This window comes from Drosophila erecta, unplaced genomic scaffold (assembly GCF_003286155.1).
Source record: "Drosophila erecta strain 14021-0224.00,06,07 unplaced genomic scaffold, DereRS2 tig00000000-arrow-pilon, whole genome shotgun sequence".
Lineage (NCBI taxonomy): Eukaryota > Metazoa > Arthropoda > Insecta > Diptera > Drosophilidae > Drosophila > Drosophila erecta.
Window position 1 is genome coordinate 5,954,282 of NW_020825194.1, and position 17,594 is coordinate 5,971,875.

Genomic DNA, 17,594 nt, shown 5'->3' on the forward strand with positions numbered 1-17,594 from the left:
CTCTTTGGGAAACCTAATAGCAAAGCTATTATTTTTAATATTTTTTTCCAAGAGTCTACTGTGTTATCCTAATATACATATGTATCTCTAAAAGGTTTTGAAATCGCAATTAGGCCATATTACAGGGTAGGTTGCTTAGGCGTCTTGAATCAACACTGGGTGCTTTATTTACAGGATAACGAGAAATGCGTCACAAAGAAATGCTTAGATCACTATTTGAGTTGAGTTGAGTTATCTGTGGATGTGGCGGTGAGCAGCTTTTACCTTCGCAGGACGTGGATATATCCTGTGAGCTGCTGGCTATGACACAATGAATTCCGCCTGAATGGCGCATCGCATGTAATGGCTAATAGTGAAAGTCGGGTTAAAACTCGCACTCTAACTTAAGACGAGGGTTAGGCTTACAAATAGAGTGTTAGGGTTGCTAAGAAATACGCGTCACGCGAAAAACATATCCGGAAAATCGCTGTGCAGCAGGTCGAAAGGATAACCATCCAGCGCGGAGAACGAACTAATGCAGGCCGATGGTTGCTGGTCGCTGGCAAAGTCGAAGGAATCCTTGGAACTCTGGTCGAGTAATCGCAGACTGAGTTCCACATCCGACTTCTCCAGACCCGACATGGGCAGATCGCCCCGGCAGCCGGGCAACAGGGATTCCCCGCTGCCAGTGAGCAGACTTCCATAGCCGGGACTCAGACAGGACAGGGAATCCCCGTCGGAGGCATCCAGGAGCAGGGAGTCCAGGGCGGTAAGTCCGTTCAGTCCCGCCAGAGTGTCCAGCTCCAGTCCCGGACTGCTACTGCTGCTGTGGCTATTCGATGACGAGGAGAGCGATGCGTAGGCGGAGGAGGCAGGCGATCCAATCGAGGAGGTGGCGTAGCACGACTCACCGGAACTTGTTGGTGGCATCTGGGGCACCAGCTTGGCCTGCTTTTGGCTCTGTCTCTTGCTGGCGGCGGTGCTCTTCTTACCACTTCCCTTGGTCTTGGCCGGCTTCTTTGCAACTGGAACGGGCAGCTCCACTTCCACCTCGGCTTCCTCGCTCGCATCCAAGTCCACTCTCGCCTCCCGATTGGCACTCTCCTCCAGACACTCCCCTATGAATTCGCTCTCATAGCTGGGATCCCGCATCGAATCGCTCAGCATGGTGATGTACTTCATGGCCAGTCTCAGCGTGGTTATCTTGGTCAACTTCTCGTTGGTATTGGCCGCATCCTCGCCCTTTATCGCCTCGGGAACACAATGCCGCAAGGTCTCGAATGCCGTGTTGATCTCACGCATTCTAGTGCGCTCCCTGGCATTCGCGGTTTTTCGCCGGTATTTGCTCAATGGCGGTGCTTTCGTCTTGGACTTGGTGGGTGCATTTTTCCTCGATTTGCTAGCCGGCTCCGCGATGGGATCCAGTTCTAGTTGAAAGTCTGGCAGGCTGGCGGCTTCCCCATCCTCGTTGGAAGCCCTCTTCTGTCGCTTCTGTCGCAGCGAATACTTCTCGCCACGGGCACTGGCCGTCTTCCTCTTCCGCGAATCCTTGGAGTCCGTCGCGGAGGCCATGTCATTCAGATCGGCGTAGTTGTGCAGCTCGTACGTATTGGACTTCATCTGAAAGTGGAGTGCAGAGGCAGACTTTAGTCGAGGGTCTTCTAGGTATATTCGAACCCATCCCATTCGATCCCAGCCCGGGGCAATTAACAATTTTGTACAATTTTTCGAAAGACATCGGGGAGCATATGGGGCCTGTGCAGTGAAGTGAATCGGTTTTTTTTGGACCCACCCCGCCAAAAACTTCCGTAAACGGCTCTCGAATTGGCTTCAATGAACTGAAGTCGATTCTTGAGTAGTGCTTCCGTCATAAAACCCACTGAAGCCGAAAAACCGAGACGAAACGAAACGCATCAAACCAAAAAACTAATAAATACAATTTAGCAGCAAGAGGGGCAAGAACAAATTGGTCTGCCAAATGAAATTTCTCATTGCTCATTGCGTTGCGCAATCTACAAAATGCCAAGTATCTTCTCGATCTGAGTCATATAATATTTGCAGCAATGAAGTCTATGAGCTGGCTTCACAAATACTAAAAATGGTTTAGTCAAGTTGTTGAATTCTGGACGTTCAGAAAGCCCATATTAGTTTAACGTATTTCTCATCTTGTGAGTAATGTAATCGCAAACAAGTGTCATTCACAATTTTAACTAGAAGCATTTATTTTAAAAAATTTTCTGTTATCGTGACACGAACAAAAAATAACTAGACTAAGAATTGCGCTGCATTTTCTAAGCTGATAAAAAACTTGAAAAAGAGTTTCTGTTGCTTAAGCCTTTTAATATAAATACGAAATTCTAATAAAAATGTTATTAGCTGTTATAAAACTTTTAACACGAAAGTTCATAAAAATATTTAAAGACCTCGTTAAATGTTCTGCTTTAAATATATAAACAAGTATTATCAGATGTGAAAAAAATATAAATTTGGTCTTGAAAATACCGCATGAGAGAAATTGTTTATGGAAGTACGACTACTTAAAATTCCATTTGCTTTGATGAGCAATTTTTGTTCATTATTTAAATGCTTTATCCAAAAGTTTGAAAAATATTGTATTATTTTTATTCTGTTGCTTGCGAAATTTATGTCGAGTTCTAAAATATGTTTGAGACTTAGACTTAAAATGAAATTTAACATTTTACATTGTTTTTTCTTATTCGTCACAAAAGAATGTATATGCAACATGAGTAGATTGTGAATATTTAATTTCGCAGAAATATTTAATGCATTACATTAATCTCGGTGAGAGGGAAATGTGAGTTTTAAATTCCGTTCATTGCCAAGGGCGCTGTTTACTCAATTTCAAAGGGGGAAAGTTTTGTGTGGTAAATGAAATGTTTATTATTTTCTTTTGTGTGCGGTAGGTCAGCTATACGAAATATTTTCCCCTCTATTGCGAGTTGAATGCGGGCAGATACATTTTGCGGTGACTGTTCGGCGGTTGGAAATGCAACAAAACAACGCAAAGCAAAGCAGAGCAAAGCACAGCTAACAACAAATGCAACAGTTAATGAATGCATTTTAATGCAAGAATTAAGTTACATGAAAATGTAACATGAAGCCAACGCAACGCCGTCACTTCCACCTCCCAAACAGATGCAGATACACATGGTCTGTGCGAATGTGGATGGAGATTGAAATGTAATGCATCGATGCTAACGCCCTTGCAATTGTGCCTTGGCCTCATAAATCGCCAGTTTGCCAGCTAACCAGCCTTCCAGTTTGCCAGCTCGCCAGTTTGCCAGTTTGCCAGTTGCCCGTCTGAATGCAGAGGTGTAAATGCAGCCAGATTGATTGCAGTCAGTTGATCTAAGGGGAGCAGCTCACGCCGAGTTAGTCAGTTTAGCCGGCCCCACTTAAATGGACAATTTAGTGCAGATTGTCCAAAATTGGCACTAGACGATTCTGGCCACCTTGCCCGATCCAATCCGGCTTGCATTGGCTTGGATTGCCAGCTCGTTGGCTTGTTGGCCTGCTTGACACTTGTTGCATAGCTCTGACCATTCCCAGAGCTCGCTCTTGGCTTGGCCTAAACAAGTTATGAGGTGTTTCTCCTTAAGTGAGCACTTTTCTTCGATTACCGTTAATGTTTGTTTGTCTGGCAGCAGGAAAAAAGAGGGAATGAATTGCAAGAGATTCAGCACAGCTCATCTCGAAAGCCCAGCAAATCTCCATTCAAATCACCTTTCCCTGCCCCAACTTTCAACACGTGGCTAGGTTTTTCACTTCGTGTCGGCATTTTCTTTTGGCGTTTCGCCCCTGATTCGAGGTATAATTAATTTTTACCACGCAATCCTAAGAAATGCTTAAGGACCCTGCAGGCAGAAGTTTTGAAGTTGAAGAAGATACATGCAATCCGTATGCCCTTTCAAACACGTTTAAGTGATTTCTGAAAATGTGTAGTATCTGTGCTCCATAGCAGATATTTTTTGATGTACATGTTGATAAAATCTAGATATATATTCAGTTTATAAATAATTTGTAAAGCATGTTTCGAAACGAAACCCATAATTCATAAGTGCCGCCCCAAGCCACTTGAGTTGTAAGGGCATCGTAAAAGTTTGCGACATGCAACAAACAAGCTGCAATTAAGCGCACAACACAGAAAAATTTGTGCACCGTCTTCAAAGAGGGGCGGCAACCGTTGTTTACCTGCTCACTCCCCCACCAACCCCCCGCCAGTTTTCCCGCCCTCCGGTTCCAAACAACGTGAAAATTACCTAGTTCCGTGTGCTTAATGTGGGCCTTTTCGCTGGGTGGGTGGAAAAGCGTGGAAAGTGCAGCGACTGGCCGCAATCAACAAATTGCATGCGATTAAAAGTATTCGCGGCTAATAAACGTTTGTTGAACAAACAGCAACAAGCGGCCTCCTGATTTTCGGAGGCGCAACCGGAGGGATACAGGATATGCTGCAAGGAAGTTGAGCAGGAAGTGAGCGGGCTGCAGTTGATACTATGGTGCATGGGGCCTGTTTCGCTCTCTGTTGATTGGAAAATTTGCTGCGCGCTCTTCGTGGATAAAGCGGGGAGCGGTGAGCGGTGTGGTGGGGGCGCCTCTGCTTAAGTTTTCAATTACACGCCGGCACAATGCAGAAAGCGCCCAATTGAAATGCGCAGACAACAAACATAGAACAGTTCCTCTTACACAAAAGCACAACATTTCATTTCGACACTGGGAAAAATCAGGGACAAGTAAGTTCAGTCAAATCAAATTTAGCTAGTAATTTAATCTAGTAACATTTAAGTGGTCTGAAATGTGCTTATACTTAAGTTGTATTTAAATTATATATTTTTTAAGTTATTCTCATATCCAAATAACAACTTGTTGGAAGTTAAGAAGAAAGTACCTCTCTTTACAATTATTCGTAGTCATTGATGATACGGTGATGAATTTTGTTCCAGTGCACCCCTTTCCCCTGCTCCTCCTCTGTTTGGTAGACAAAAGGCGGGCCGTGCGTGCGGCGAGGCGTGAAGGGGTCGAGGGGCGGGGCAGGGGCGTGTGGCGAGTGGGCGGGTCGGACCGTTCCACAGATATATGTATGCAGTACTTCTTTTTTTGGGGAAATCAGATGGCGTGGGGATGGGAGAGGGGAAGGGGAAGTTAGCCAGGCCTAGCCGAGAAGTGCACTTGAAACTACCGGCGAGTGACTCCCCCGCCCCTGCAGCCTGCCCTTCACTTTTGGTTCGGTTGCAGTCGCTGCATTTTTAGGTGTAGCCATTAAATTTAGAACTTTTTCTGCACGCTTGTCTGCGCGCCCATGGGTTTTCCGGGGGAAATTCGGGGAAAGCGGAGTCGTTGAATTCAAGGATTTCGGCAGTCGGGTGCGGTTAAATGGAAAATGAAGCGTCTGCTGCTTGGGCACGGAAAAAAGCAACTGAACCACATGAGGCATTGCTGCAACGAGGGTGGATAGCTTAGTTTGAGCAATGTTTTCCTTTGGCAGGATGAACTTTGATTTATAAATATTAGTATTCCTTCCTATTAAAAAAGTTCAAAAAGTAGCTGAAGTAGTAAACTCCTATAAGAAGTTAAAAAAGTAACTTCATCAGCCAGAACTAAACTTTAAGAGTTAAAGATAAATCTCAAAAAGTTATCAACATTGATTTCACATGTTCTGTAACTTTAGGAGCTCCCTTCTGAACCGATTCGGCATGGAATCTCCGACTGATTCAGATTGTCTCTGTGCCTGCCGTGATTTTGATTCGATTTGTTGTTTTTGTCTTTTCCACAGCTCTAAAATTAGTTTTCATTGTATGCAACTTGAATTTCCCTTCACTATTTTCGTTTTCTTATTTTCGTAGCGCTCTATCTATTTTTCATCTGCCTCGATTTGTGATTCTTAATTTGCTTTTTGTGGAAGGCGTCTAAATCTTTCATTCGGCTTCGACTTTGTTGCCGATACTTTGTGTTGTGTGTGTGTTGCTGCTTTTGTCTCGTGCTGTTGACTGTTGCCAGTTGCCAGTTGCACGTTGCACGTTGCACGTCCCCCTGCCTTTTGTCTCGTGTGTGCTACCGTTGGCAGCTATTATTTTTAGCCGGCCTGCGGCAAGTTCTTATTTGTTATTCTACCCATCTTTTTTTGCCGTCTTTTGATTTTTTTAGGCTCCTTGCCGTTTATTTCATTTTTGTTTTGCATGCTGTTGATTTGTTGCCATTGCTTTGGCCAAATGATTGTGTTTGATTTTCCATTTACGTTGAGTTTGTTTATTAAAATTGGCACACACTGCGTATGTGTGATGTGCCCGTGTTTACATTCTCTGTCTCCCTTTCACCACTGCGGGGTAAATACATATCCATGTACGTGTGTGCCCACGTATGAGTTATATTTTGATAGCTTTCTGTGTGGTTTTGTATTACCCATCGCCTTTTGATTTGCTTGATTTTTGACAGGTCTCTGGCATTTGCCTACGGCTAGCTTTTATTTTTCTTCATTTTTCCTGCTATTGTTATTGGTTTTAGCCTCTTTCCCGCATTGGATTGGGATTTGGGTCAGGGGGACAGCAAACAATGAGGTGGGCAAGTATGCTTGTATATAGGGTAGCGTTCATGCGTTCATCAACTAATTTAATTTTAGATATGCCTTTCCGTGGCAGAAAAATCATTAAAATTTGACTGGATCTAAATTTTATATTTTTATATTTTTGGCGAAATTTCGCTGTAAATCATGAAAATATTTATGACGAATAGCTTTTTTATCACGCTTTGGGGGTTTATTTTAGCTCTCGTCGAAATGAATAATATTTTAAATCATACATAAATGCCCAAACCGCCAGAAACCCATTTTACTCGATTATTTGGCAAACATAACGCTCGTAGCCAAATGGTTAAGCGAAAATGAAAGTAAATAAACAAATGCCGGCGTTGATTAGCACTTCTCCGTATTAAAGTGAGTGGCAGCTCAAGCGGGACTCTCATTGATGATGAGAATTCACGGCTTTTGTTTACACATTAATTAAACTGTTCCCCTTACTTTGGGCGCAAACAAACGGAGCCAAGTTGGCTTGCCTTCCTTCGGTAACCTTTGAAAATCAGTTGACAACTGGCTGTCGTCGCCGTTTTCCCTCCCGAGCAACTCGAAAACATTTTCCCCTGCACACACATCTGGCTTTTCAACACCTTGGACAAATAAATGTTTCAGAAGTTTCCTAAAAACCCGCCCTGGCCCATCTGCCACCCACTACCGCGATTGGCCAGAGGAATGCCTTTGTCTATTTTTATTGGGGCGGCCACAAGAGATCGAGGAGATCGAGGAGATCGTCTTTATCTCCACATTTATGTCTGATAAATGGCGGCGGTATATTTACCTTTTTGATTTCATAAATCCAACAATGTGTAGCTGGCGGGGTTGGCTGGTTTCAGGATGATTTGAATTCAGTTGTGCACTCTGATTAAGATTTGTTGATGTTTTTATTTTAATTTTTGGTTCATTAAAGTTGCGCAAAAGTATGCAAATTGAAATTCCGACAACGCGTTTTCTAATTAGTCACCCAACTAATTTTGATATGCGATCTTTTTATAATTTTGTTTTGCTTGCGCTTTTTTCATTCTTTTCGGATTTTAAGTTATTAGCTCATGCATAAATTTGGCATTTTAACACAACAAAAAAGGTTTGTTTTCAGTTCTTATTTCCTCAAAAACTCCAGAACTTGTTTTGGCTTGAATTGATTTTGCGATGGTTGTGGTTGCGGTTGCGGTTGCGGCGGATTAACTATTGATAAGAACTTTTGTACGGTTTTCGCGCATTCTCGTGTTGTGTGTTTATCTTGTGTGCTGGAAAAGCCTCGAAGAATGGATTTTCCGTGAAAACGTGCAAGCCGCGTGTGTCAGTGCGGCGGTACTAATATGTGCGGCAGTGTGCGTGAGGCCGGTTGCTAAAAATATCTATGAGTGCGCGTCGCTCGCGTTCTGTATCTGTATCTCGGAATCTGTATCTGTATCCAATATCCCGAGTTGGCATACGAAAATACACGGAGAAATGGCTGCGCTGCGTCCGCCTGCTGCGCTTGTCGGCTGTGCACTGAAAAGATATATCTCGCGGATCGCTGGGATGGTCGGTGTGGCTTGGCCTGGCCTGGGATGCGGTGGCAGCTAAATCAGCTGACTACTCCCCAGTTGGCTTTGACTCCGTTAGCCAGGCTAGCGACGACTCAGGTGGGCGGCGATGGCAGTCGAAGTCGGACTTTTGGCTCACTTGTCCGCTGCGCTGAGCGTGCGGCGCGCTATTGGAACGATCAATGAATGAAATGCCGCATTAAAAGGCAGCAAAGTCTCGTTTTCTGAGCGTCGACCAATAAACCGAGAAACCCACTGGCGCTCGCCAACGCCAACACAAAACATCCCAGCGCAACACAACACAACACAACACAGCACAAAGTCATTGAAGAGAAACCAGTTCTCTCTTTCCCCAAATATCCACCCGATGTGTGGGTGCTTTTGCGTTGGCCGGATCGGATGGGATCGTATCGGATCGTATCGTAACGTATCGCACTGTATCGCATAGTACGGTCGCAGTTGGTCTGGGCGCACTCTCTTGAGTGGTTTCCGATTCAGATGGATTTTCGGTTTCGTTTCGAGTGCTTTGAGTGCCGTGTACCACGAGTACACGTCCCCCTGAGATTTCGTATGATCTAATATCGCCAGGCAGTTATTTATTTAAATTTATTGCTAATTTTATTTGCTGCTGCAGCAGCGCTTGACATTCATTTGTACGAGTCAGACATTGCTTGAGCTCACTTGAAAATAGTTGAAAATGTTTATTCGTCTTTGATTGAGATGGTATCAGCTACCAAGCTTGACTTGTGTCGAATCTCCATTTTTAAGGTTGAACTTTGGCTGCCAGACCAAAAATGATACCCATTCTTGATATTTATTTGGATCAACTTGGATTTGGTAGCGAATTATGAGGCATGTCGAAGTAAAGTTCAAGGAAATGTCCTCATTTATGTTTTACTATACCCGTTACTCGCAGAGTAAAAGGGTATACTAGATTCTTTGAAATGTTTGTAACAGGCAGAATGAAGCGTTTCCGACCATATAAAGTATAAATATTCTTGATAAGGATCAATTCCGTCCATATGAGGTATAATGTTGTATAATCCATATGATGTTGTATAAATTCAAAAAAATTAAAAAATGTCCCAAAGCTAAAGATGTATACTCCATAACTCAACTTATCTTAATCGGATTTTTATGTGGCATACCTCTAAATGTTTCTGGCGCAATTCTCTAAAGAACTGCATTTAAATTTAGAAATCATTTTTTTTTAAATTTTTTTTTCATTTTTCTGTTGTAGAAATTCAAAAAAGTTAAAAAATGTCCCAAAGCTGAAGTTGTATACTCCATAACTCAACTTATCTTAATCGGATTTTGATGTGGCATACCTCTAAATGTTTCTGGCGCAATTCTCTAAAGAACTGCATTTAAATTTAGAAATCATTTTTTTTTTAATTTTTTTTTCATTTTTCTGTTGTAGAAATTCAAAAAAGTTAAAAAATGTCCCAAAGCTGAAGTTGTATACTCCATAACTCAACTTATCTTAATCGGATTTTGATGTGGCATACCTCTAAATGTTTCTGGCGCAATTCTCTAAAAAACTGCATTTAAATTTAGAAATCATTTTTTTTTAAATTTTTTTGTCATTTTTCTGTTGTAGAAATTCAAAAAAGTTAAAAAATGTCCCAAAGCTGAAGTTGTATACTCCATAACTCAACTTATCTTAATCGGATTTTGATGTGGCATACCTCTAAATGTTTCTGGCGCAATTCTCTAAAAAACTGCATTTAAATTTAGAAATTTTTTTTTTTTAATTTTTTTGCCATTTTTCTGTTGTAGAAATTCAAGAAAATTAAAAAATGTCCCAAAGCTGAAGCTCTAAAGCCCATAACTCAACTTATCTTAATCGGATTTTGATGTGGCATACCTCTAAATGTTTCTGGCGCAATTCTCTAAAAAACTGCATTTAAATTTAGAAATCATTTTTTTTTTAATTTTTTTGTCATTTTTCTGTTGTAGAAATTCAAAAAAGTTAAAAAATGTCCCAAAGCTGAAGTTGTATACTACATAACTCAACTTATCTTAATCGGATTTTGATGTGGCATACCTCTAAATGTTTCTGGCGCAATTCTCTAAAAATCTGCATTTAAATTTAGAAATTATTTTTTTTTTAATTTTTTTGTAATTTTTCTGTTGTAGAAATTCAAAAAAGTTAAAAAATCTCCCAAAGCTGAAGTTCTATACTCCATAACTCAACTTATCTTAATCAGATTTTGATGTGGCATACCTCTAAATGTTTCTGGCGCAATTCTCTAAAAAACTGCATTTAAATTTAGTAATTATTTTTTTTTAATTTTTTTGTAATTTTTCTGTTGTAGAAATTCAAGAAAATTAAAAAATGTCCCAAAACTGAAGTTCTAAAGCCCATAACTCAACTTATCTTAATCGGATTTTGATGTGGCATACCTCTAAATGTTTCTGGCGCAATTCTCTAAAAAACTGCATTTAAATTTAGAAATTATTTTTTTTTACATTTTTTTGTAATTTTTCTGTTGTAGAAATTCAAGAAAATTAAAAAATGTCCCAAAACTGAAGTTCTAAAGCCCATAACTCAACTTATCTTAATCGGATTTTGATGTGGCATACCTCTAAATGTTTCTGGCGCAATTCTCTAAAAAACTGCATTTAAATTTAGAAATTATTTTTTTTTTAATTTTTTTGTAATTTTTCTGTTGTAGAAATTCAAAAAAGTTAAAAAATCTCCCAAAGCTGAAGTTCTATACTCCATAACTCAACTTATCTTAATCAGATTTTGATGTGGCATACCTCTAAATGTTTCTGGCGCAATTCTCTAAAAAACTGCATTTAAATTTAGAAATCATTTTTTTTTTACATTTTTTTGTAATTTTTCTGTTGTAGAAATTCAAAAAAGTTAAAAAATGTCCCAAAGCTGAAGTTCTAAAGCCCATAACTCAACTTATCTTAATCGGATTTTGATGTGGCATACCTCTAAATGTTTCTGGCGCAATTCTCTAAAAAACTGCATTTAAATTTAGAAATTATTTTTTTTTACATTTTTTTGTAATTTTTCTGTTGTAGAAATTCAAGAAAATTAAAAAATGTCCCAAAACTGAAGTTCTAAAGCCCATAACTCAACTTATCTTAATCGGATTTTGATGTGGCATACCTCTAAATGTTTCTGGCGCAATTCTCTAAAAAACTGCATTTAAATTTAGAAATTATTTTTTTTTACATTTTTTTGTAATTTTTCTGTTGTAGAAATTCAAGAAAATTAAAAAATGTCCCAAAACTGAAGTTCTAAAGCCCATAACTCAACTTATCTTAATCGGATTTTGATGTGGCATACCTCTAAATGTTTCTGGCGCAATTCTCTAAAAAACTGCATTTAAATTTAGAAATTATTTTTTTTTTAATTTTTTTGTAATTTTTCTGTTGTAGAAATTCAAAAAAGTTAAAAAATCTCCCAAAGCTGAAGTTCTATACTCCATAACTCAACTTATCTTAATCAGATTTTGATGTGGCATACCTCTAAATGTTTCTGGCGCAATTCTCTAAAAAACTGCATTTAAATTTAGAAATCATTTTTTTTTTACATTTTTTTGTAATTTTTCTGTTGTAGAAATTCAAAAAAGTTAAAAAATGTCCCAAAGCTGAAGTTCTAAAGCCCATAACTCAACTTATCTTAATCGGATTTTGATGTGGCATACCTCTAAATGTTTCTGGCGCAATTCTCTAAAAAACTGCATTTAAATTTAGAAATTTTTTTTTTTCAATTTTTTTGTAATTTTTCTGTTGTAGAAATTCAAAAAAGTTAAAAAATCTCCCAAAGCTGAAGTTCTAAAGCCCATAACTCAACTTATCTTAATCGGATTTTGATGCTGCATACCTCTAAATGTTTGTGGCGCAATTCTCTAAAAAACTGCATTTAAATTTAGAAATTATTATTTTTTTTAAATTTTTTTGTAATTTTTCTGTTGTAGAAATTCAAAAAAGTTAAAAAATCTCCCAAAGCTGAAGTTCTAAAGCCCATAACTCAACTTATCTTAATCGGATTTTGATGTGGCATACGTCTAAATGTTTCTGGCACAATTCTCTAAAAAACTGCATTTAAATTTAGAAATTATTTTTTTTTTAATTTTTTTGTAATTTTTCTGTTGTAGAATTTTTCTATAAGGCCCACTCCAAGGCCACAAACCGTCCAAAACTGTCACGCCCTCATTTTGATAAATACTGTGGTATTTTTTCACTTTTTTATAAATCTCGTAAATTTCTATAGATTTGCAAAAAACTTTTTGCCACGCCCACACTTTTAAAAAATTTTTAAGTTTTTTTCGTTCTACAGATGTTCCAGAAAATGTTGAAATATCTCGTTTGCATTTCCCCTAGCTGAGTAAGGGGTATCTGATAGTCGGGGAACTCGACTATAGCATTCAAAATATTTATTTATTTATATATATTAAAAGCATATTCTAAATAATTCCTGTAAAATATGAAATAACATTTTTAGAAACGTAGTTCTTAGTTTTTCAGCATCCTCTATTAAGAAGTAATTAAGAAGTATGTATTTGATGAAGTTTTAGACGGGTTTTTGCTAGTCGCCAACTTTCGACTATAGCAATTCTGCAAATTTTATTTTTTATTTTATACTTTATTCTAATTCGTTTCGATCAGTTTCACATAATGTATTGGGTGTGTGCACTTCTCAAGTTGTTTTTACATCGCGTCCAATTTCAAATTGCTAAGCTGATTTCAAAGTCACAATTCAGTTGTTCGAACCCGATTCTGTATTTTTTTTTTTAACAAAGAGTATTGTTTACAGCCATAGTTGTATAGTTTTTTTTTGCTTGCAGTTTGTTGCTTCACAAATAATTATAATTAACTGACAACAGACAAATAATTGCAAAATGGATTTGCTCCTGCAGGCAAAACAAGTTGTTTTCTCATTATTGTGGCTATGACGACATACCCGGCTTAAATCCCCAGTTTGCTCCGATATACTCATATATGAGCACTCGTGAATAAATGACTTCAGGCAATAGATCGACTCTGTGACTGACTGACGAATAATTTATCTTTGTGCTTCTGTCTGAAGGCGAGTTCGTCATCGTTTGTCGCGTTTTGTTCTTAAGTAAATAAATCATGATGACAACAGTTAAATTTGATTATAATTCTCTTTTTTTTCTGCCCAGAAAGCATACATTTTTCATGGCACAAGGTCGTCGCACGTTTTAGGAGAGTGGAAAAGTAACGCATGCAACATTAATTTGATTTGCGTGCGAAGTGAGCTAAAAATCAAATTATATATGTATGAGTATTTTTGATTAACTGAGCATATTTAAAAATACATGCAAAGTAGCCAAAAATTGTGTTTCTTTGCTGACAGCTTAATCTGCGAACAACGACGACTCCCAAAGACAAGAACATGAATAAGCGAGCCATAATTAAAAAAACAAACGTCACTTTCGAATGTTTGTTTAATGATCAATTCCAAAAATATATGGACATGGCCAAGAGGGGTTGTAAAACTGTCATTAAAAAATATTTGTTTATAAGATTTCACTATAATTAATATTTATCGCAGTATTACAATAATAATTTCAATCATGTATGCTTGTAAAGAATTAGTTAATATAATATTTATGAGTTCGACTAATTGTTACCAGGGTAACAGCGTTTTATGGTGTTAATTGCCATTACCTTTAATCTTATTTAAGCGTGAATAATGCCCCTGCTACACCTGCCATGTCGCTCAATTGCTTATGCAAATGTTCTAAGTCTCAGCTTTGGCTTTGGCTTTGGCTTTTAATTGCCAGCTTCGGAAATCGCAATTGCCTTAATATGGTCAGAAAGCCGGGCGCGCTGCCCAGTATAAGTGCGATCGATCGGGGGAGGGAGGGCCCAAACGCTATAAGCCATCAGCTATCAGCCATCAGCCATTGGCCCCTTCCCTCTTGGCCCACTTGGGTTGCCGGCGATCCCGCTAAGGAAGTCTGTGAGACGTGTCTGCGACCATTTATGGCCGCCACACGGGAAAGCAGTGAGAAAGCAGAGACTTTTGTATACAAACTCTCTCAACTGGCTAATTGTGAGCATCGTGTGGCTTTGGGCCAGGCTTCTGAGCGGTGTTGCTGGCTGTTTTGTGTGCTGTTGCTACCTTGTCGGCTCTTAACTTTGTCTGCAGCCACAAAAAAAGCGTTGGTGTCGCTGAGTGGGCGGCGACTGGGGCTTGAGTCAACGTTGATTTTGTTTTATATTTTACGTAAATTTATTATTACAAATATCGTTATTGCCGCTTTCAAGCGGAAATACACTCGACTTGGCCAGCCCACGCTCCCTCACGGTCATAACCACCTGCACAGGTTATCTTTTCGTTCTGCCTTTATATCTTTCTGGCTTTTGGGAAGTGGAAGCTGGCTATTTCGAGTGGAATTGGACGAGCGGAAATGCCGGGCGATTAAGCTGTTGTACCTCAGCTCGGTTACGTTGTTTTTTCTATTCGTCTCATTTTTAGTGATAATTAATTTTTGAGAGCTCTGAATACCTCTGATTTGCATAAGTGAGGGTCGCGTGGGTGCGGGGCATATGAATCAGTTGGTAGATTTATGAATGGCATAGTAAAGTAACTTTGTTAAGTTTCAGGGGTTGACAATAGGCAATTATTGCACTGCGATTTGCATAAATAAATGAAACTTACTGTTTAAGTGCTTTATTTTTGTAAATGCTGCAGCTATTTCGATTTAATTGGTTGAGCAATGTATGAATGAAATTAATAACAAATAAAAACTTTAAATGCATTGATATTAACTTATGCAGGCACAACATGTATTATTTATTGGCCGAAAGATGCGTTTAACTATTTTTAAATAGTTTGATAGTGAAGAGAACTTTAAATGATAAAGAAACAAAACTTTAAAATGAAAAATGACATTGAAGACATCTGAAATAATTCATTGCTACTTAATTGAATGCATTGTCTTTTCGCTGCTCCCTCCGAACATGGCATGGGAAAATTATAAAACTTCAGCTTGAGATCAGTGATATGCTAATCCAACTTTGATTTAAATGCCCATTGACATAAACATGGATCACTTTCGGTACCATAGTGTAGCCTGTTCATATCAATCAACGCTTATTAGCCATGAAAAGCGTTCGCAACTAAGGCAACTAAGCATCGAAAGCTAATCGTGTGTGAAGAATAATGGATATGTTCGGCCATTGACAAAGCTTAACAAATCACACAAGAAGGCGAAAAGTGAAACTGCAGAAAAGCCGCAGCCAAATGGATCCGCCAAAATGGCAGCCCCAAAAGATCGTGGCTAATCGTGAGCGATGGTTATGCTCGTTGTAGTGCTGCTGCTTCGAGGAACGTGATTTGGTATTTTCGCCTGGCCCCGTCACTCAAGCATTTAAGTCATTTAACATTATGTATCACTCCTCGCTGCCAATTGTAATCCCCTTCCACAAACACGGCGCAACAATGACCACAGCGACTGGAGCAACACCAAGTGGCAACCAACAACACGCAACAAAAGCCCGGCTCTGTCGTCATCGTCTGTCCGATTGGCGGTTTGTTGTTGTTTTTATTAATTTCGGTTCAATTAATTACGCTACAAATTGTCAACAAAATCGAAACCGCAGACAACGCACACAGGAGCACACACACATACGCGGTTCGAAGGTCCCGATGAGCAGCTGAGCTAATAACCAATGCAAATCTCCATCGACAGTAACATGGGCACTGAGCGAAAATACCTATTATTATCGGGAACTTGAAGAGAGAGTGGTCGAAATTAAACAGTTCTTGATCTAAGGCCAGTATTATTAACACTTATATAAAATCAAGTTAGTGTAAGTTAAGCCACATTTATGAACTAATTATCCTCCTTCTTTCAGATCGTGTATGCCAGAAGCGCATCATGAATTTTTTCTGTGTAGCAGCATCAGGCATTTGAAATGACAGAGAGACACGCTGTGTAAATGGGTGAAAAGGGGGCTTTGTGGGATTGAAGTGTCCACTGGCCCGTCTAATGGCTGACTGTTGGCGGCATTAACTCATCATGAATGGACGGAGGAGCTGGAATTAGTTGGGGCAGAGGTCGCAGGGTGTATAAATATTGATTTTAAGCCCCGTGCTCGGTAGACGAGGATTTGGACATGGTGTCGCATCTCGGCAACCCACAAAACCGCCACCCACAAGCGCCAACTTCTGTCCGAGTGCCAATTATAAAAGGCCACTCGAACTGAGTGTGGATGCCAACTGGCAGTCGGGGTAATAATTTCAACAACATGTCAATGCTGATGCGCATCAAAGTGATTTTGTGCAGCAGCGCGTCTGCCACAGGTTCCCATGTATGATATACCCCCAAAAGCCCCCTCCCATAAATGTTGACAAAACGCCAACGCATTGGAGACGTTTCACATCAGCGATTGGGTTTGCTCGACATTATATACACGACTGCACACATGTAGTACGAGTATATCCATCCGAGTGATATATGTGGGTGCGTGTCTGTTTTTATAAATAAGTGGGCTCAAATAAAGAGGTAAGTGTGCTCGAGGGTGGCAGGTGAGTTGATTATTTTCTTTATTTCCCTTTTTATTATTGGGGCTACCTCTCGGCTCTCCGACTATAAATTTTGATATATTTAGCGTTCCAACATTGAGGCCATATGTCAGCATCTACATATTTTACACGAATCGTGTCGAACTGCAGTTTGTTTTACTTATGAAAATGTGTGTGGCAACTTAATACTGCAGTTGGAAACTGTGAAGGGAATCAATGAGTTTTAATATATATGCACGAATGTGTATAATGGTGATTTTTATGTGATTAAAACTTGAATTACATTTTTTAAATACTGGAATTCCAATCTTAACGAACCAATAATGCTGAATTTATTGGTCTGCTCAATTCTATTAATTTCTGTAAAGTTCTATATATTTGACTACCAGATTCCTATGAACTAAATATGCCAATTATGCCAATATGCCAAAAAAGTATTTATTTGTTAATTTAATCTTCTAAACATATTTCTTTAGTCAGGTCAATCAATTCTTTAGCAAAGTCAGCGCGTCAATTAATTTGAGTCTTAAGCTGTAGTTTATTTTAAACAATTTTTTTGACAAAAGTTTTACTTTGACAATATTAAAGTTAGGCTTGGCAAAGATTTTTAGTTTATGACTTGACGTGGGAGTTTGTCTACTCATGATTTTGTGAATTTTATGAGGAACTGTGATTTAAATGGATGTTGGTCATAGAAGGAGTATTCCCTTTATTGGCGCAGATACCGCTTTCAGGGGCTTTAAATGTATAAAAAATTATTTTTATTATCTGAAGCGTGGCAAAAAGTGGGCAAAAATAATCCAAGGTATTGTGTAGAAAACATAAAATTCGATTGATTGATTGCCGGCGATACGCCTTAAATTGCTTAGCATAAAATGAGCATCCTTCTACATGGAAGACGTGTTGATTAATTGCCCCGTCTTTGATGTTTGCATGCAGTTGGCAGTTATGCACATTAAGATTCAACCAAAACACTTAT

The 17,594-nt window shown here is 39.1% G+C and overlaps 1 protein-coding gene across 2 annotated transcripts; it reads right to left on the minus strand.

Annotated features, from left to right (window-relative positions):
* Positions 1 to 135: 135 nt before the first annotated feature.
* On the minus strand, positions 136 to 8,432 carry LOC6554257 (helix-loop-helix protein delilah). Of its 2 annotated transcripts, none has more exons than XM_001981642.3 (2): positions 7,344 to 8,432; positions 136 to 1,599 (listed from the first exon to the last, which is right to left on the minus strand). In XM_001981642.3, exon 2 carries the CDS (start codon positions 1,597 to 1,599, stop codon positions 439 to 441), a length of 1,161 nt encoding a protein of 386 aa, XP_001981678.1. In that variant the 5' UTR covers positions 7,344 to 8,432; the 3' UTR covers positions 136 to 438. The 2 variants fall into 2 exon arrangements, with proteins under 2 accessions (XP_001981678.1, XP_026831496.1); XM_026975695.1 differs by lacking the exon at positions 7,344 to 8,432 and adding an exon at positions 1,772 to 1,795.
* Positions 8,433 to 17,594: the final 9,162 nt, after the last annotated feature.